General features: G+C 37.5%; 1 protein-coding gene across 12 annotated transcripts in view; it reads left to right on the top strand.

Moving 5' to 3' along the window:
- The window catches only part of PIAS2 (protein inhibitor of activated STAT 2), a 70,513-nt gene that overhangs the window by 2,105 nt on the left and 47,558 nt on the right, over positions 1-20,850 (top strand). For 7 of the 12 annotated variants that reach the window (XM_036244231.1, XM_036244225.1, XM_036244227.1 and 4 more), the window contains exon 2: positions 19,817-20,291. In XM_036244231.1, the coding sequence (XP_036100124.1) occupies positions 19,817-20,291 (475 nt within the window). Of the gene's footprint in view, positions 1-11,785; positions 11,852-12,349; positions 12,439-19,816; positions 20,292-20,850 lie in introns of those variants that run through there. The other 5 variants (XM_036244226.1, XM_036244228.1, XM_036244234.1 and 2 more) reach the window with 5 other exon arrangements.

Below are 20,850 nucleotides of genomic sequence, written 5' to 3'. Positions count from 1 at the left end.
GAGAGAGGAAGGGAGAGAGAGAGAGAAACATCGATGTGAAGGGACACATCGAGTGGCTGCCACCCGCACGACCAACCAGGGCCGGGGACAAACTGCAACCGAAGTACGTGCCCTTAGCGGGAACCGAACCCGGGTCTCTCCGGACTGCACGCCGACACTCTAACCGCTGAGCCATACTGGCCAGGGCACCTGTGGATCTTTTGAAGCAACCAGGCCTGAGCTTTGCCTGTGTAAATTCACACATTTAGTTTAGGATGGATTGAGAAGACTGAAGTTTGAAGTTAAATTTATTTTTACCTGAAGTATTTTCTTAATTTTTGTGTATAACAGATGTGTACAACTTTTCTTCTAAGATATTTTGTTTATGAAAACGTTCCAAGTCTTGTATTTAATAAACATTGTTGGTCAAAGCTTAATAAAAAGTAGAGAATTTATTTGCTGGTATAGGGCAGAACAGGTGGTCATTGCTGTGGTCATTGCTTAGGTTGGAGTAGAACCAGAAACTGCAAAGTGGTTGGAAACCAAAGCTTTTCTCCTTTCTCTCTCCCTTTCCCCCTCCCACTCATTTTGTGGGTCAGCTTCATCATCTCCTTCTGTAAATCATTTGTCTTTGCTTCTTCCTGCATTTGATCGTTTTGATGGGTTGAGGGAAAAGAATGGCAAGTTCTCTGTGAAGGGAAATTGTGGGCTGAACTGCCAAAGATGATTATAATAATGTATCACATATTAGAAGCTTTCATGGTGCTGAAGGAGAAATTATTCATCAGTTGCTTATTTTACAACACTCATGTTGGTAGGGGTTTGTGGATTAACTTAGTTTGCAAATTAATTAGTTGTAATTAACCTGGGACAAACTCATGAGAGCTCATGGCCTGGACCTCTGTCACTGCCACCCTGCTTTCTAGTCTCTAGCAGAGCCAAGCACAGAGGTGGAGGAGAGGCAGAATAGTTGGGGTTCTGATGTCCCTCATCTCTTCAGTCAGAGCAGCTTTTTTACCCTTGTCTTTCTCCTTCATGAAGGGTGTCACCCTTCAGCCGTCCTTAAAAAGGCCCCTGCTGCAATTTAACCTGGTTAATTTACTCTTCCTACTTCTCTCTACTCAAGTGTAGGGATAGACGGGGATCTATTGTAGTAAGATCTTTTTTTAAAGAATCTCTCTTCTGTATTCCTCACACCCTTTTGTGCATTGAGAGTTTATTATCTTTGTGTGTGTCAAAACGAGTGACTATGTGTGTAAGTGTCTGGTGTGTATTTGGGTTAGTGAAAGAGCCAGTGATGAAAGCTTTCTCAATATATACTGGTAAATCAGACACAGAAAATCTTTTATATTAAGAGGCTTAAGTAATTTTATTACAGATTTTCTGTCCAGAGGCTTGAGTGTTTGGTTACTTAAACCTAGCAGGACTGGCCATCCTGGTAGCTTCAGGTGCTGTTGGGTTGTAGAGGGAGAAGGGGAAGTTAAAGGCTGTTTGAGGTTAGAGGTTCTTATCCCCCCTACCCCCCACTATTGGGCAAGGGAATAGTCTAATAGATAGGATAGATGTAACAGAATCTACCATGTAATTCAAAGCTATTAGTGGTGTTAAAAGGTAAACTGAGACATTACAATTTTAGGAATTTATTTGAGCAAAAGTCAGTGTCAATTGGGCAGCACCAAAGTGATTAGGAGTACTCAGTTGATAGGAGCTGAGGAAACACTTATAGAGAAAAGGCAGAAGGCAAGTAAGGAAATTATTGACTGGCTGTAGCTTAAATCCTAGTTGGTTTAGATTTTGGTCTGCTTACATAGGTGCCACAGCATTCTTGTTTCTGATTCTGGGTCACGAGGAGAACCTGGTATGGTCTCTTTAATGAGGTTAAAGGGCATTCTTTCTCTTTATTTATTTACTTTTCTTTATTGATTTTAGAGAGAGAGGAAGGGAGAGGGAGAGAGAGATAGAAACATTGATGAGAGAGAACATCATTTGGCTGCCTCCTGCATGCCCCCTACTGGGGATCGGGCCCACAACCTGGGCCTGTTCCCTGACTGAGAATTGAACTGGTGACCTCTTGGTACATGGGTCGATGCTCAACCATTGAGCTACACCAGCTGGGCAAGGGTATTCTTTCTTAGGTGTCATTTCCAGAATACCTACTTTCCAGGTTCTAAGTTGTGGAAGGTTTGATCATCTGTTGGAGATTCACGGAAAGCTTCTTTTACCTGGTGAAAAGACACTTTGGCATAAGGCATTACAGTATTGAGTCATTTCAGAATTTATTAGTATAGGAGACATGCGGTTTTATAATCAAAGGTGTAGGTCGTCTTGTTACTATTTCATAAGGCATCAATTTATGCTTTTATATATGTGTCTATCTAATTGCTATCAAAACCAATTGGTAGAACTTTAGGCCAGGGCAGTCCAGTTGATTCTGTTAAATTAACTAGCTTTAGTTTTAAGTTACCATTTGCCCATTGGACTTTACCAGGTGACTGAGGACAGTAAGGACGATGGTAATGCCATTGTGTCAGCAGTGCTGTATTGTTTAATTACTTGTCCAGTGAAATGAGTTCCCCTATCACTGGAGATTTCTCTGGGGACACTCCATAAAGGAATATGCATATTTTCTAAAATTTCTTAGCCACAGTTGTGGCATCAGCCTTTCTGTATGGGAAGGCTTTAATCCATCCTGAGGACATACAAACAGTTACAAGAACATAGTGATAACCCGTTGTGGGAGGCAGTTGAATGAAATCCACTTGTAAGTGTTCAAATGGCCTAGTGGGTCACTGGTAGGAATACTCTGTTTGTACCTTAATAGCCTTTCCAGGACTGTGGGATTGGGGGATTGATAAATCAGACATTGGTCGTAAACCAAATTTGAGATCTTGGATCAGTCATCCCACCAATACTTTTTCATAATTTGGATCATTTTATTTGTGCCATGATGCATTGCTGAATGTAGAGCTTTTAGTAATGGAATTTTTAAGGGCACAGAAGAACCAGGTGGCTGTCTGGGCCCTCAGTGAGTTCTTGTTTAATACTGAATTTGCACCCTTGTTGGTCTCAACATTGTTACTCTAGTTTGGGTGCTGGTTTTGTCTTTTATATAAATTATTATAAATAATTTGGTTAGAATCAATCATATGAAGTTTATTCAAGTTGCGTATTGAACAGTTTAGTTCTGGCTAATGTAGCATCTACTAGAGCATTTCCCGAAGTCAAGTTCTGTTTTTTTAGTATGATCATCAATTTTAATAATTGCAATTCAGATAGGCAGTAGAATGGCAGAGAGCAATTCATTTACTTGGGGTCCATTTTTGATTGGGGTTCCACTAGAAGTGAGGAACCCTCTCTGTTTCTTTAACACACCAAAGTCATTAACCACCCCAAAGGCGTATCTGCTCTCAGTATAAACATGTTCTGATTTTCCATTGGGTGGCTAACAAGCTAAAGTAAGGCATGTAGTTCTGCTAGTTGAGCAGACTTAATTTGAGGAAGGATCCCTCCTTCTAGTAGTTAATATTGATTTGTTAACAGCATATTGTGCTTGGTGTTTCCCTTCTGCATTTATAGCATAGGATCCATGGATGAAGAGCATTAAACCTTACCTTTTCAGTGGTTTGTTTTGCAAGTCAATGCAAGGGCTTAATAAACCGTAACACCACGTCTACACAGTTATGGTGATCTGTGCCATTGTCAGGCAAGGGTAGCAGGGTTGAGCAAATTGAAGTGCTTAAGATGGAGTTTAGAAGGTGAAAGAAGGATCTCCTAAGATGTTAGTCTGCTTGCTGAAAAATGTTGAGTCTTGATTCGAGCTTGATAGACTCTCAACAGCACGAGGTACTTGTAAGTATAAGTCTTATCTACTACCTGTCCAGCTGAGGCTTCTATCAATTCACCTGCTGTGGCTACTGCTTTCAAACAGTTTGGATATATTCTCATTACTGGATCTAACTGTTAGTATAATTTGGGAGCCCTAGGACTGGAGTTTATTGTAGTGCTAATTTTAATTGGCTAAAGGCTTGCTCATGATTTTCTTCCCAGGGTAAGGGGTCTAGAATTGAATTCCCTGTAAGCTCATACGGAAGAGTTCCAATCAGAAAAATTTGGAACACAAAAGCTGTAATATTCTGCAAGTCCAAGGAAACTTGTTAACTGTCTTTTAGATGTAGGTCCGGGGAAGTTTTCGATAGAGTTTATTCCTTCAAGTGAGGGAAATGCCTCTGCAGTCAAATTATATCCTAGGTAGTGAACCTTTTTTGAGAATTGAAGTTTTTCCTTGGAGGTCTTGTGGTCTTTACAAACTAATTGCTGTAATAGATAAATTAAATCTATTTCTGAATCCTCCCTTGTAGAGGAACATAACAGTAAGTCATCTGCATATAGAATGAGCGTAGATTTCTTAGGGAACTGTAAAGTCAATATTATTTTGTATTGGTTTCGGGTGTGCTGCTCAGTGGTTAGAGAATCATATACTTTACATAGTGTTTGCCTTGATATTTCCAGTACCTTACCTGGCACCATACATGGTTATCACATTATTATTGACTATATTCCCTATGGTTTACCTATATCCTCATGACTATTTTGTAACTACCAATTTGTGCTTCTTAATCCCTTTACCTCTTTCACCCAATCCCCCAATTCCCCTTCCTACTGGCAACCTACAGTTCGCCCTCTGTGTCTGTGTGTCTGTTTAAGTTTTGTATGTTCATTTATTTTGTTCTTTAGATTCCACATACAAGTGAAATTGTAAGGTATTTTCCTTTCTCTGACTAACTTATTTCACTGAGCATAGTACCCTCAAGGTCCATGCATGCTGTTACAAATGGAAGATTTCATTCTTTTTATGGCTGAGTAACATTTCATTGTATATATGTACCACAGCTTTTTTAAAAAAATGTTTTTATTGATTTTCTTTTTTTTTTTTAGAGGAAGGGAGAGAAAGAAACATTGATGTGAGAGAGAAACATCAGTTGGCTGCCTTCTGCACACTCCCCACTGGGGATTGAGTCTGACACCCGGGCATGTGCCTTGACCAGGAATCGAACTGGGACCTCTCAGTCCATGGGATGATGCTCAGTCCACTGAGCCACACCTGTTGGGCTGTACCACAGCTTTTTTATCCACTCCTCTATTGATGGGCACTTGGGGTCCTTCCATATCTTGGCTATTGTAAATAATGCTGCAATGAACATAGGAGTGCATATATTCTTTCTTTTTAAATCCTCATCCGAGGATATTTTTCCATTTATTTTCAGACAGAGTGGGAGGGAGAGAGACACACACATTGATTGGTTGCCTCCTGCACAACCCTGACCAGGGCCAGAGACTGAACTGCAACCGAGGTACATGCCCTTGACCGGAATCAAACCCGTGACTCTTTGGTCCTCAGGCCAACACTCTAACTGTTGAGCTGAACTGGCCAGGGCACATATATTCTTTTGAGTTAATCAGAGTTTTGGGTTTTTGTTTTTTTTTCCCAGACAAATTCCTAGAAATGGAATTGCTGGGTCATAAGGCAGTTCCATTTTTAATTTTTTGAGGAAACTCCGTACTGTGAAAACAGTATTTTCAATCTTTGGTTAGGAAATTGCAGTTGGAAATGGGAAAATACTGTTGGTTGAATCCACAGATGTGAAACCCATGGATGTGAAAGGCCAACTGTATTTATTGAAAAAGAAAAAAAAAATCTGTATATAAGTGGGCCCGCATAGTTCAAACCTGCATTATTCAAGGATCAACTGAATTTGATTTAAAATGAAGTAGGTAATTCCAGTAGTTAACCAGATATTCTTACCTATAGAAGACACTTTTGTGTCAGCTTGCTCCTTAGGTCTGAACTCTACCTTTTGTAAACACAAATATCTTTTCTGATAAAGCTGACATTTTTCTAAGTATAACATCTTCAGATGTTTCTCTTTTCTCAGCATTTTTGCTTCTGTTTTTCTGGATTGGATCTTGGTCTTTAAAATATTTTTTTAATTGAAATATAATTCATATACCATAAAATTCAGCCCTTTCAAGTATTCAGTTCAGTGATTTTGGTCTGTTCACAAAGTCGTGCAGCCATAATCACCATTTGATTCCAGAACATTTTCATTATCCCCAAGACACCCTATATTTGTTAGCAGTGACTCCTTATATACCCTCTTTCCCCCAGCCCTCAGTATTCACTAATCTATTTTCTGTCTTTTTGGATTTGTCTATTCTGGACATTTCATAGAAATAGAATCATACACGTGGTCATTTATGTGTGACTTCTTTCATTTAATGTAGCCTTTTCAAGCTTCATTCATGAATCAGTACTTTATTCCTTTTTATGGCCAAATAATATTCCACAACATTTTGTTTATCTGTTCATGAATTTATGTATATTTGGGTTGTTTCTGCTTTTTGACTAGTGTGAACCTTCATCCACAAATGTATAAATTTTGTGTGGAAACGTATGTGTGTGTGTTTATTTTAATTCTTCACATGAGGATATTTTTTTACTTATTATCTGATAGAATGGGAGGGAAGGGGGGAGAGAGAGAGAGAGAGAGAGAGAGAGAGAAAGAAAGAGAAACATCGCTGTGATAGAGCCACATCGACTGGTTGTCTCCCGACCAGGGCCGGGAACAAACTGGTACGTGCCTTTGTCTGGGATTGAACCTGCGACTCACTGGTCTGAGTGCTGACACGCTAACAGCTGAGCAAAACCAGCCAGGGCTGGACATGTGTTTGAATTCTCTTGGGTGGTTATCCAGGAGTGGGATTCCTGGGTCAAGTGATAATTCTATTATTAAGTTTTTGAGGAACTCCCATACTATTTTCCAACACTGCTGCACTGTTTTACATTCCCACCAGCAGTGTATAAGGGTTCTAATATTTCCATGTCCTCCATCTCATGGGTGTGAAGTGGTGTCTTATTGTGGTTTTGATTTGCATTTTCCTAATGACTAATGATAGTGAGCATTTTTCTTTAAAATTTTTTTGATTTTAGAGAGAGAGGGAGGGGTAGAGAGAGAAACATTGATTTGCTGTTCCACTTATTTATGCATTTGTTGGTTGATTCTTTTTTTTTTTTTTAGTCCTCATCCGAGGACATTTTTCCATTTTTTGTACAGACAGAGTGGGAGGGAGAGAGAGGAAGAGAGAGAGAGGGAAACATCGATGTGAAAGGGACACATCGAGTGGCTGCCACCCGCACGACCAACCAGGGCCGGGGACAAACCGCAACCGAGGTACATGCCCTTAGCGGGAACCGAACCCGGGTCTCTCCGGACCGCAGGCGGACGCTCTAACCGCTGAGCCAAACCGGCCAGGGCTGTTGGTTGATTCTTGTATGTGCCCTGACCAGGGGAAACCCAGCAACTGTGGATGGGATGATGCTCTAACTAACTGAGCTACCCTGCCAGGGCTTGAGCATGTTTTAATTTGCTTATTGGTAATTGTATATCTGTCTTCTTTTTTTTTTTTTTTTGGTATGTGCCCCTAGCAGGAATTGAACCCAAGACTTTCTGGTCCACAGGCCAATGCTCTAACCACTGAGCCAAACCGGTCAGGGCTATATCTGTCTTCTTTAGAGAAATGTCTGTTCAAACATTTGCTCATTTTTTAATTGGGTTATTTGTGTTTTTTGTGTGTTTTTTTTAATCCTCACCCAAGGACACTTTTGCATTTATCTTCAGATAGAGCGGGAAGGAGAGAGGGAGGAAGAGAGTGAGAGAAACATCGATGTGAGAGAGACACATCGAATGGCTGCCACCCACACGACCCCAACTGGGGCCGGGACAAACCGCAACCAAGGTACATGCCCCTAGTGGTAACCGAACCCTGGACTCTCTGGTCCACAGGCTGACGCTCTAACTGCTCAGCCAAACCGGCCAGGGATATTTGTGTTTTTTTAAAAAATTAAGTTTAACTTCTTTATTCTAGATATAAGTTCTTTGTCAGATATATGATTTGCACATTTTTTCCTTTTTGTGGGCTGTCTTTCTACCTTCACAGTGTACTTTGAAATGCAAAAGTTTCTAATTTTGACTAAGTTTATCTACTTTTTCTTTTGTTGCTTTTGATTTCAAATCCAAGAAATCATTGGTCAGTCCAGTGTTATAAAGATGTGTCTGTTGTCATCTAAGGGGTTTATAGTTTTAGCTTTTACATTTAGGTGATCCATTTTGAGTTCATTTTTGTTTATGGTGTGAGGTAGGGATTCAGCTTCTTTTGCATGTGGATATGCAGTTTTCCCAGCTCTATTTTTTTTAAGACAATTTTTTCCCCTTTGATTTGTCTTAACAGTCTGTCTTCATTCAGGTATTTCAAACAAAAGGAATTGGAAAGTTGAATTGAAGTAAAAGTGTTAAGTGAAATCAATTGATATCATAGTCCAAACTATATTCTATGATTATTCATTTTGAACTTCCTAGTAATATGGCTTTTTTTCCTAGACTTTTTGGAAAAATGGTTTGAAACTAAGTTTTTTTTGTTTATTTGTTTTTTGACTTTGCAGAGAACAATATAAACCTGACAGAGCTATCCATTTGCTTATTCATATAGGTCAATAAAAGCAAATCTTAATTATTATGTCACAAAATGTATATTTTTTTTGTGTTTGCATGGATATTAACTTTATGACATTGAACAAATTATTTTACTTTTTCCCTAATCTGGAAAATAGTTTTAATAACATTTATATTCTCTTATTTCCTTTCCTCTTTTCATTTTTCAAATGAAAGCAGTCCTTGTACAGACAGTGCAGAAAAATTCCAAAGGAAAGTATAAGTCCTTCCTCTCCCATTAAATCTCACTCCTGATAAAACTGCCTTAAACAGTTTTAAAAAAAAATTTTTTTTAGATTAATTCCAAAACTCAAAAATACCACATATCTTTCTATATCTTGATTTTTCTTTCAAATCTAGACAGTATCTGTTGCTTGACTTTTTAGTAAATATGAGTTTTAGGTCATTGTATTTTCCACTTTGTTTCTAACTCTGCTGTTACATTTTTTGTTCCTATTCTGGTGTTGATTATTCTTAACTTTATGCAGTAGTTAAGTTTCTGTTTCTTGACTTATCAGTTTCAGACAATACTTCTTTAATTTGAGCATTTAACACTTCTATTTCCCTTTGTTTCTCCTACCTCCACACCTTTCCTTCCAGACTTAATTTTCTATTTCATTGAAAGATTTATATAATTTATATTATGGTTTATAACTCTTAATACATTTTTCTATGCTTCTAAAGGAGATTCTAGAAATTGTGTACTAATAACCATCCTTTGTAATGTAAGTATTAGTCACTGTTAGAACCAAGTAGTATGGAGCTGTAGAGGAAATTCTGTTACCAAACCTGTGATGCCCTGGTCAGTGTGGCTCAGTTGGTTGGGCATCCTCCGGTGCACTGAGAGCTTGCTGGCTCCATCCCTGGTAGGGAATGTGCTAGAGGTAGGTAGTTGATTGATGTTCTGCCCTCACATTGATGTTTCTTTCTCACATCGATGTTTTTCTCTTTTCCCATCCTCTCTAAAAATCAGTAAGTTATTCTTTAAAAGTAAAATGAAATGAAATAAAATAAACCTGTGCTCCTTAAAGGAGAAATATAACAAGTCCTGCTTGAGTGAGGAGAGCTCATGGATATTATTTTTTAAATTTGGTATTACAGTAAGTATGTTCTCATCATGTAGCCAGTCAGTTTTTTATTTTTTATTTTTGAAGATAGGTTTTCTGGAGCTCTCAACCTTCCTTTTCTAATTTGGGCAGCTTGCTTTCTAGGTGCGCTAATACAGCTGTCATCCTGGGATTACTTTACATCGCGCTCCTGGCTTATGGCTATTATTTGGATCCCATGTCTTTCTTATTTTTTTTTTTTATCCTCACCCGAGGACATTTTTCCATTTTTTGTTCAGGTAGAGTGGGAGGGAGAGAGAGGAACAGAGAGAGAGAGAGAAACATTGATGTGAAAGGAACACATCGAGTGGCTGCCACCCGCACAACTGACCAGGGCCGGGGACAAACTGCAACTGAGGTACGCGCCCTTAGCGGGAACCGAACCCAGGTCTCTCAGGACAGCAGGCCGACGTTCCAACCGCTGAGCCAAACCGGCCAGGGCAGTCTTTCTTATTTTTTAATTCCATTTTTATTTTACTGGAATACAGGATGGGGCAAAAGTAGGTTTACAGTTGTGAATATATAAAAGTTTATTCTTGTATTGTTATTTATGAATCATTGTGTTTTCCATATGAACAACTGTAAACCTACTTTTGCCCCACCCTGTATAATCATGAGTAGTTGTTTTGGGAAGTATATGCTAGTGGAAAACTTTGTAAGTTTTTGAAAGTTTGAAAATGGCTTGTCTTTGTTTCTTTTTATATTATTTTAATGTTTATGTATGTATTTTTGTTACAGATGTTTCTTTTTGTCCCCCATTGACACCCTCCTCCCAATCCCCCCCCCTCCCAGCATTATTGTCTATGTCCTTGTTTATGCAAACATGCATATAAGTTCTGTGGTTTATCTCTTCCCTCCCTTACGTCCACCTCTTCTAAAGTTTATCTGCCTTTGTTTCTGATTGAAAGTTGAGACTTAGAATTTATAGTTGGTAATATAGTTTTTTTTTTCTCCTTTTTGTTAATCCTTACCTGAGGATATTTTTTCCATTGATTCCTAGAGTGGAAGGGAGGGGAAAGGAGGGGGAGAGAGAAACATCAATGTGAGAGAGAGACATCAGTTTGGTTGCCTCCTGCAGATAATACAGTTTTCCCCTCTGAACTTTGAAAGCTTTGCTCTAGTAATTTAAGGCATCCAGTGTTCCTGATAGAGCTCCATTGCAAATCTGGTAGTTATCCCTTTGTGATAACCTCCTTTACAGTCTTTATGGTACATAATATCTTTATCTTTGGTCTGTTAAATGTGTTTAGTTATAGGCTTTTTTCATTCCATCTGATGGGTATCTTTTCAGTTTTAAGACTTTTAGGTCTGGTGAACTATCATCTATCATAATTTCTTTTTCAACTTTTCTGTTTTCTCTGAGACTCTTTATGGATGAATGTTGGACTTCCTAGATTTAAGTTTCATTTGTTTATTACACTCTGGAAGAGTTCCTCCTTGACTTTGTATTTGAACTTTTATGTAGAACTTATTTCAGTAGATATATATATATATATTTTTTAGTAATTATATTTTTTAATTTATAAGACTTTTATCCTCCCTCCCTCCCTCCCTCCCTTTCTTCCTTTCTTTCTTTCTGAGTATCATGCATATTGTTGTAGTTTGTTCAGTCCCTTCTTCTAGTAAAATAATAGAATTTTGGTTGCTCCACTCTTTTAATTTTAGACATTTTGGTGGATGTTTAGTGGTTTTAACTTGCATTCCCATATTTCCCTAGTAAGTAATGATATTAAACCCCTTTTAATATACTTTTTGGCCATTTGGATACCTTTTGTGATGTGACTTGCCAAGTTTTTTGCCTGTTTTTATATTGAGCTTTCTGTCTTTTTCATACTTATTTGTAGGAGTTCATTATATATCCCAGATACCAGCTCTTACAAGCTGTATTTTGCAAATAACCTGCCTTATACATCTATTCAGAGTTATTTCTACTTGACTTCTCAACTTATCCATTGCCCTTTCCCATTGGCATGTATTTCCAGGGGAAAAGAGGCATCTAACGTTCTAGGCTTCCTTTCTTTCCACAGTCTTGGCCTCTCAGGTCCTTGCTGCCTTTGGTAGTACTTTATGCTTTCAAACACATGTGTTTTATACTATGTTCAATTTTTAGGTTTTCACAGGTAGGATTGGTTTGAAACAGTCTAGTCAATCATTGGGGAACATGGAAGTAGACCAAGTCCTCCTGCATTGCAGTTCTTCAAGGAGCTTCTTGGCTGTTAGGTATTCCATATAATTTTAGAGTCATCTTTTTAATTATGTAGTTACACATACACAGCCTGTTGGGGTTTTGATGGGCAATGCATTGGAGAGACTAACATTTTGTTTTAACACTGTTTTCTTAATCATGAACATTGTAATCTCCATTTACTTAGTTTTTTTACAGTGTCTCTCAAAGTTTTATAATTTTCTTCAACTCAACTATTGCAGATATTTTGTTAGATTTATTTCTAGTTACCTTGTGTTTGTATCAGATCATATACCTATATAATTATACCTTTTTATAATTATATTTTCTGTCTTGGTGTATAGAAGTAAAATTTGATTTTGTATAACAATCTTGCTATACTTCTAATTGTCATAAATTATCTATAGAATTCTTTTGGATTTTCTGTGTAGACAGACCTATCTGTGAATAATGAACTCTTTGCTTCCTCCTTTCCAATTCTTATGCTTTTTTTTTTTCTTTCTTTCTTTTTCTTGTCTTAATGTGCTGGCTAGGATCTCCAGTACAATGTTGAATAGAAGCACTGATGGGGGCATCCTGATCTTGTTCCTGATTTTAAAGGAAATACTTTCAAAGTTTCACAGTTAAGTATGATGCTTGCTGTAGGTTTATTGTAGATAATCTTTCAGGTTAAGGGTGTTGCTTTCTATTACTGGGTTGCTAATTTAAAAAAGCAGATGTTGAATTTTATCAGAAGCCTTTTCTGCATCTTTTAAGAGGATCGTGTTTTTATTTTGTAACCTGTTAATGTTTTTCTTCTGTAATCTGTTAACATGGTGAATCACATTGATTGCTTTTCTAATATTTAATACAACCTTGTGTTTCAAGTGTAAAGTTCATAACCCTGATGTCTTTTTTCTATTGGACTCAATTTGAAGATAGTTAATGCAGGAGTTTTGTCTCTAATGTGTAATATTGACTTATAATTTTAAAAATATATACTTTTTCTCTTCTGAAAGAGTTGATGTAAGATTAGAATGACCTGTTTCTTAAATATTTGGTAGAACTCCCTTGTTAAATTGTTACTGGTGTTTTCTTTGTGGGACACTTTCTTAACTACTGTTCTAACTGCTTTGTTGTAGGATTGTTTGTATTTTCAAACTGGGTTTGGTAGGTTACACTTTTATAGAAAATTGTCCATTGCATCCACATTCTTGAATTTATGGCATTAATTTGTTAATCTCTAATTTTGTAGTACCTGTGTTTAATCTATTTTTAAAAGCCTCTTTTCCTTGATCACTGTCAAAAGCTAAAAGTGTGCCAATTTTTAAAGATTTCAAAGAATCAAATTTTGTCTTATATGCTCTTAAATGTATCCTTCATCCATTTCATTAATTGCTACTCATTTCTTTCCTTATACCTTTGGGTTTATTTCTATTCTTTTTCTGATTTCTTAGTTGGACACCTTCCTTGCTTATTTTTAGAATTTTAACATAGGCATTTAAGACCAGGGATTTCTTTCTTTCTTTCTTTTTTTTTAGTTCTGTGTGTACTCAGTATATAAAGACATTTATTTAAATAAGTACATATGTATGTTTTAAAGTAATAGTAGCAATAATAGTAAGAGTTGTAGAGAATAATCACTTAATGTACCCTTCTCCCTTTTTACCTCCCTCCATCTCTTTTATCTACCTTTCTTTTTTCTTTTTCTTTCATGTTCTTTTTCCTTTTACTTCCATCTTCCCTTGTTAAACTTTTTTTTTTCTCTTTTGTCTTGACTTTCCTTCTCTTTCTCTCTTATTGTATAAATATAACTTCAGATGCAATGTAATTGTTATTAAATGTTAAACATTAAATAGTTATGAAATATTTTATTTATTTATTTATATTACTTAATTTATTTTTGTTACAGATGTTTCTCCCCCCTCCCCCCCAGACATCCTCCTCTTGATCCTGCTCCCCCCACCCCCGTATTGTTGTCTATGTCCATTGGTTACACATACACACATATAAGTTCTTTGGTTTATCTCATCCCTTCCCACAACCCCGCCCCTCTCCTCTGAGGTTTGTCAGTCTGAACCATACTCCTTTTTATGTCTCTGGGTCTGTTTTGTTCCTCAGCTTATTTTGTTCTTTATATTCCACAAATATATGAGATCATGTGGTATCTGTCTTTCTCTGATTGGCTTATTTAGCTGAGCATAATACTTTCCAGGTCCCTCCATGTCTTCTCAAAGGATAAGAGATCTTCTTTCTTACAGCTGCATAGTGTTCCATTGTGTATATGTACCACAACATTTTTATCCACTCATCTATTCATGGACACTTGGGCTGTTTCCAGATCTTAACTATTGTAAATAGTGCTGCTATGAACATGGGGGTACACATATTCTTTCTGATTGGTGTTTCAGGCTTCTTAGGGTATATTCCTAGAAGGGGGATCACTGGGTCAAATGGCAGTTTATTTTTTAATTTTTTGAGGAAACACCATATAGATTTCCATATTGGCTGCACTAGTTTGCATTCCCACCAGCAGTGTACTAGAGTCCCCTTTTCTCCACACCCTCGCCAGCCCTTGTTTGATGATCTTTTGATGACAGCCATTCTGGCAGGTGTGAGGTGATACCTCATAGTTGTTTTAATTTGCATCTCTGTGATGATTAGTGACGTTGAGCATTTTTTCATCTGTCTCTTGGCCATTTGTATGTCCTGTTTGGAAAGGTGTCTATTTAGGTCCTGTGCCCATTTTTAAATTGGGTTCTTTGTCTTCCTTTTGTTGAGTTGTATGAGGACTCTATATATTTTGGAAATTAGCCCCTTATCTGATGTATTGTTGGCACTGATGCTCTCCCATATAGTGGGTTCCCTTTCCATTTTGATGCTTGTTTCTTTTGCTGTTAAGAGCTTTTTAGTTCGATGTAGTCCCATGTATTAATTTTTTCCTTTGTTTCTCTTGCCTTGGTCGTTGTATCAGTGAAAACTCTGCTGTGGCCCTGGCTGGTTTGGCTCAGCGGTTGGAGTGTTGGCCTGTGGTACAGAGAGATCCGGGTTCAGTTCCCACTAAGGGCACGTACCTCGGTTGCAGTTTGTCCCCGGCCCTGGTTGGTCGTGCGGGTGGCAGCCACTCGATGTGTCCCTTCACATGGATGTTTCTCTCTCTCTCTCTCTCCCTCCCACTCTATCTGTGCAAAAAATGGAAAAATGTCCTCGGGTGAGGATTAAAAAAAAAAGAAAACTCTGCTGTGTGTGATGTCTGAAATTTTGTTGCCTACATTTTCTTATAGGTTTTTTTATGTATTCACGAGTCACATTTAAGTCTTTTATCCAATTTGAGTTTATTCTTGTGTATGGCATTAAGTTGGTGGTCTAGTTTCATTTTATTGCATGTAGCATATTTCACAGAACTAGAATAAAAACTTTAAAAGTTTATATGGAACAACAACTAAAAAACCCCACCCTGAATAGCCACAACAATCTTGAAAAAGAAGAACAAAGTAGGAGGGATCACAATACTGGATATCAGGTTATACTACAAAGCCATTGTAATCAAAACAGCCTGGTACTGGCACAAGAACAGGCATATAGATCAATGGAGCAGAACAGAGAACCTGGAAGTTGACCAAAGACATTATGCTCAATTAATATTGACAAAAGTGGCAAGAGCATACAATGGAGTAAGGACAACTTCTTTAATGAATGGTGTTGGGAAAATTGGCCAGCTTTAAAAAAATTTTAATAATTTTATGTTATTTAAATTTCATAAAGAAATAAGGTTGGTTTAAAGTCCTAGTCATAATTTATATTAGCTCTTCTTTAGAAATCCAGATTATGTATCTTTTAAAAAATATAAGATACTAACATATTTGTAGTTTATAGAATTTCCTTAAAGTCAGTTGACAAGTATTTATTGAGCTATTCCTCTGTGTAGAAAATATAGAAATTGTAACTGAAGTATTAGAGGGCAGATTTTGGGAGGCAGCACTATAGACTGGATAAAATTCACTTAAAAATTATACTAAAGGTATAAACATCAGCCCGGTTGATGTAGCTCAGTGGATTATAGTGTTGTCCCATGCACCAAGAGGTCACCGGTTCAGTTCCTGGTCAGGGCACATGCCCAAGTTTCAAGCTCTATCCCTAGTAGGGGACGTGCAGGAGGCAGTCAATCAATGTTTCTCTCTCCCTTCCTCTCTTTCTCAAATCAATAAAAACATATTTTAAAAAAGGTAGACATCAGAGGTTAATGAAAAACGAGCTGAAATTTATTCTTGCTAGTTATTCCTAGCAGCCTCACCTTACCTGGTAATAGATAAAACCTGGTTGAAGACTGAGTCAAGAAATTAAAATAAGCATCACTTTAGGAAGAAATGGGCTCCAGCAATGTTTGCCAAGAAAAACATTCATATAATTTGACTTAGTAAGCTCCTTAGGGGCTATCTTAATAGTAAACGCCAAATAAAGGACAGTTTTTATTGTTGTTACTTGTTTTTAAATAGAAATTGATAGCTGGAGGAATGAAGTGACTTTATCTACATACAACTACTGATTGCTGCTGTGAAGTTTTCCACAGGACACCACTGACTCTTAAAACTAGCATCTTTGGGAGTGCCTGGCAGTTCTTTATCTTTGCAGCATTTTGCACTGCCCTATTCAGTCTGCTGTTGTTCCTTTGCCCTTCCCAAAACTAGGGAATTTCTTTTTGGTGACAGAATCTTATGATACCACATTTATAGTTCTAAGCCCTTATCTCTTTCTTCCCTTTTGTTTTTATATTTACAGTAGCTAATAGAGCCATTTTCATTAGCATTCTTTACCAGGTAAAGTTATCCTTGGAAATAAATGAACTGAGACCTCCCAGAGATTCCTTTTTGAGGGCCAAACTTAGAGTGACTTTGTGTTCTCTTCTGTCATTTCTGTAAAACAGGTTTTCTTTCTTTCTTTTTTTTTTTTTATCCTCACCCGAGGACATTTTTTCATTTTTTGTTCAGATAGAGTGGGAGGGAGAGAGAGAGATAAAACATCAACGTGAAAGGGACACATCTAGTGGTTGCTACCCGCACAACCCAATGAGGGCCAGGTACAAACTGCAACCGAGGTACATGCCCTTAGCGGGAACCGAACCTGGGTCTCTCTGGACAGCAGGCTGACGCTCTAACTGCTGAGCCAAACTGGCCAGGGCTAAAACAGGTTTTCTTAAAACGAAGAATATCTGAAAACAACTGGAAGGAGGGAAACAAAGTAGTGAATTCAAGTTAGTTTGATTTCTTTAGAAAAAAATCACATATCTTGTTTCTGCATGACTGATTTTGATTTAATGTTGCTTATACTGAAATACGAACAAACTTCAATTGAATTTATTAGGATTGGGAACTTTTGGGAAGATGTATTGCATTTCTTGCTTGGGAAGACACTTCCTGAAAGCTATCATAGTCATCCTCTTTATGTATGAAACCTTGAATAAACTGTAACAGGTGTGTCATGAGATAGGTCAACAATTTTCTTGTTTTCTATTTTTTTATCTTTGTTGTCCATAAAGAGTGGTAAGATAAATAAAATAACACATGGAAGAAGTGAAGTGCATTAAAGTATAATGACCATGGCATTATGATACATGTTGCTATGTGAGTTATTTAGAGCTACACTGTCCAGAATGGTAGTTGCTAGCCACATGTGGCTCTTAAGCACTTGAAATGTGGTCAGTCCAAATTGAGATGTGCACTTAGTGTAAAATACACACTGGATATTGAAGAAAGTATGGAAAAATCTCATTGACACTCTTCTTTCTTTCTGTTTTTTTTTTGTAAATCGCTATCTTCTGATAGAGTGGGTGGGAGGGAGAGAGCGAGAATCATCAATGTGAGAGGGACACATTGACTGGTTGCCTCCTGCACGGCCCCAACCAGGACCAGGGACGCACCCTTGATCTAGGAATCGAACCCACGACTTACTGGTCCCCGGGCCGACGTTCTAAGCACTGAGTGAAACCGGCCAGGGCTCATTGACACTTTTAGAAATTATTACTTTTAAACCACAAAAATTAGTTACATGTTGAAATAATACTTTTGATATATTGGGTTAAATAAAGCATATTTGCAAAGTTAATTTGTGTTATTTTAATGTGACTACTAGAAGATTTAGAATTATGTATGTGGGTCCTACCTCAATTGAACAGTGCTAATCCAGCATGTAAAAAATGCCCGACTGGTGTGGCTCAGTGGATTGACAATCATCTCATGGATTGAGAGGTCCTTGTTTGATTCCTGTTCAGGGCACATGCCCAAGTTCAGGCTCGATCCCCAGTAGGGGACATGCAGGAAGCAGCCAATCGATGTTTCTCTCTCACATCGATGTTTCTATCTTTCTCTCCCTTCCTTTCTCTCTAAAAAAAATCAATAAAAACATACTTTTAAAAAAAAGAGTGTAAAAGGTGGTTGCTAGGATTACAATTTAATAATTCTCTTACCTGTACAATATGAAATATGGAGATGTGTCATATATGAAGTAGAATTATGCTACAGCTTTTATATGCAGCTGTATTTAATATATTTAAATTTGTTTGCAGTTCAGAAAACTAGCAAGTTTCATTCCTGACAATTATTTAAATGCCAAGAAGAGTTGTTGTTTTTTAATCCTCACCTGAGGACGTTTTTGCATTTATCTTCAGATAGAGTCAGAGGGAGAGACCAGGGAAGAGAGAGAGAGAGAGAGAGTGAGAGAGAGAAACATCCATGTGAGAGAGACACATCGATTAGTTGCCACCCACATGACCCCAGCCTGGGCCAGGGACGAACCGCAACCGCAGTACATGCCCTTAGTGGGAACCAAACCCGGACTCTCTGGTCCGTAGGCAGACGCTCTAACCGCTGAGCCATACTGGCCAGGGCAAGCCAAGAAGAGTTTTAAACAGTTGCTTCTGGGCTATCAGTGAGACTTAAAAGTACAGAACAGAGGGATTATGTATTATGAATCAGTGCCAGCTGTAGGTATTGCTCCTGCATACCTACCAGGTTGAGGAGGAGTCTCAGGTAGCTGTGGAGTGCAGCACTGAGGAGGAGAGGTGGGGGAAGTTTTTTTAGGGTCAGTCTCTGAAAGGGTATTTGATCAGCTCCAGGTCTTACTGTTCTTTCTGGCTGGATGGTGCATATGTGTACAAGTAAATGTGACCCACATATGGGTTACTCCTGAGTTCAGAATTGACTAAAAATCACCAAGTATATGGATTTATGAGACAGCGAGTAGCTCAAAGTATATATTAGGTTTTGTTGAATAAATAGATGGTAAGATCTGAAGCAGAAACTGCCTGTTACCTTCATTTTATACCCAAGAACAAGTCAATAGAGAATGACTTTGAGGGAATCTTGTCCTTTGAGATTTGTGACCACTCATTTCCTTGCTCTTCAAAGGTCTTTTCCTTATTGGATATTCAGCTGGAAAATTCAGTTGTTCTGTTATATAAGATATATAGATTTTTAGTTTTAATGTTAAAAAATATTATTTTCTTAAACTGTTTTTTAATATTTGAGTTGGGGTTAATAATGCATTGGCCACAAATCAGTCTTGATTTTATAGATTTACTACTTAGCATCAGAAATTATGCATATAGAATTGTAAAAATCTAATTGGTCAATTGATAATGCTGTAACAAATATATTATGTATTAGTAGGACTTAGTTTTAAAAGGGGATATTTTCATTGGTTATAAGTTTCATAGTTCTAAACAAATACAAGTTTTCACTTGAACATAAGCAGATAATGAAGTGGTTAATAGCAATTAGTAGAATAACAAAATTAAGAGTACCACAAAACATAACACCACACCTTGAATATAATTTGGTAGGGGTGGGGCTGGTAGCATAAACAGGAACAGTTCTAACTGTTATGTGGAAATATTGGTTTACTAGCACGTGCCAATTGATAGAATGCTGGAAAATACGATTTTGTAGTGTATTTTAAATAGGGTTTTTATATGCTTGTGGGGTACCTATTGGCTTATATCTTTTTTTTTTTTTCTTTCCTTTTAGAATATGGTTTCTAGTTTTAGGGTTTCTGAACTACAAGTGTTACTAGGTTTTGCTGGACGAAATAAAAGTGGACGCAAACATGACCTCCTGATGAGGGCGTTGCATTTATTGAAGAGCGGCTGCAGCCCTGCGGTTCAGATTAAAATCCGAGAATTGTATAGACGCCGATACCCACGGACTCTTGAAGGACTTTCTGATTTATCCACAATCAAATCCTCGGTTTTCAATTTGGATGGTAGCTCATCACCTGTAGAACCTGACTTGGCTGTGGCTGGAATCCACACGTTGCCTTCTACTTCAGTTACACCTCACTCACCGTCCTCCCCTGTTGGTTCTGTGTTGCTTCAAGATACTAAGCCCACGTTTGAGATGCAGCAGCCATCTCCCCCAATTCCTCCTGTCCATCCTGATGTGCAGTTAAAAAACTTGCCCTTTTATGATGTTCTTGATGTTCTCATCAAGCCCACAAGTTTAGGTAAGTGTTAAATAGACAAATCCATTTTTTCTGGACAAGAAATAAAGCAAGAGGCCTGATTTGCTGTTAATATTATAAGATTGAGAATTAATGTTAAATGTTTAAATGTACAGGTAAAAAAATATTAACAACCATGACTAAAACTTGAAATTGTTGATTCAGTATTCTCATTCTTATGGCTTAGAACTCAAATCGCTTCTGTATGTATTGCTTCTGTATGTATGGGAACAGACACAAATCTTACTTATTGCCTATGAGTCCATGTTTTGATTCCTTTGATATTTTTTACAAAGAGACTTAGTTTCTGTTTGACATAGCTTTTAAACTGCTTTCCTAAGAAATAAACCTTTTATATTTAATTTTTTTCTAAAGTGGCATAGGGAGTTTGACATGTTTTTTAGCTTTTTGTTTAATATAACTGCTCTTAAAATGTAATAAATTTTATCATACTACTTAAAGTTGATACATGTGTCTTTAACAAAGTTTCATCTAGGTTGATGATTTCTGTATTGTAATGGCATAATTTCTTACTGCCTAATGAAATTATATGCAGAGGTAT

Source organism: Molossus molossus, unplaced genomic scaffold (genome assembly GCF_014108415.1).
Source record: "Molossus molossus isolate mMolMol1 unplaced genomic scaffold, mMolMol1.p scaffold_m16_p_6, whole genome shotgun sequence".
NCBI lineage: Eukaryota > Metazoa > Chordata > Mammalia > Chiroptera > Molossidae > Molossus > Molossus molossus.
This window is presented reverse-complemented; position numbering and strand designations above follow the sequence as displayed.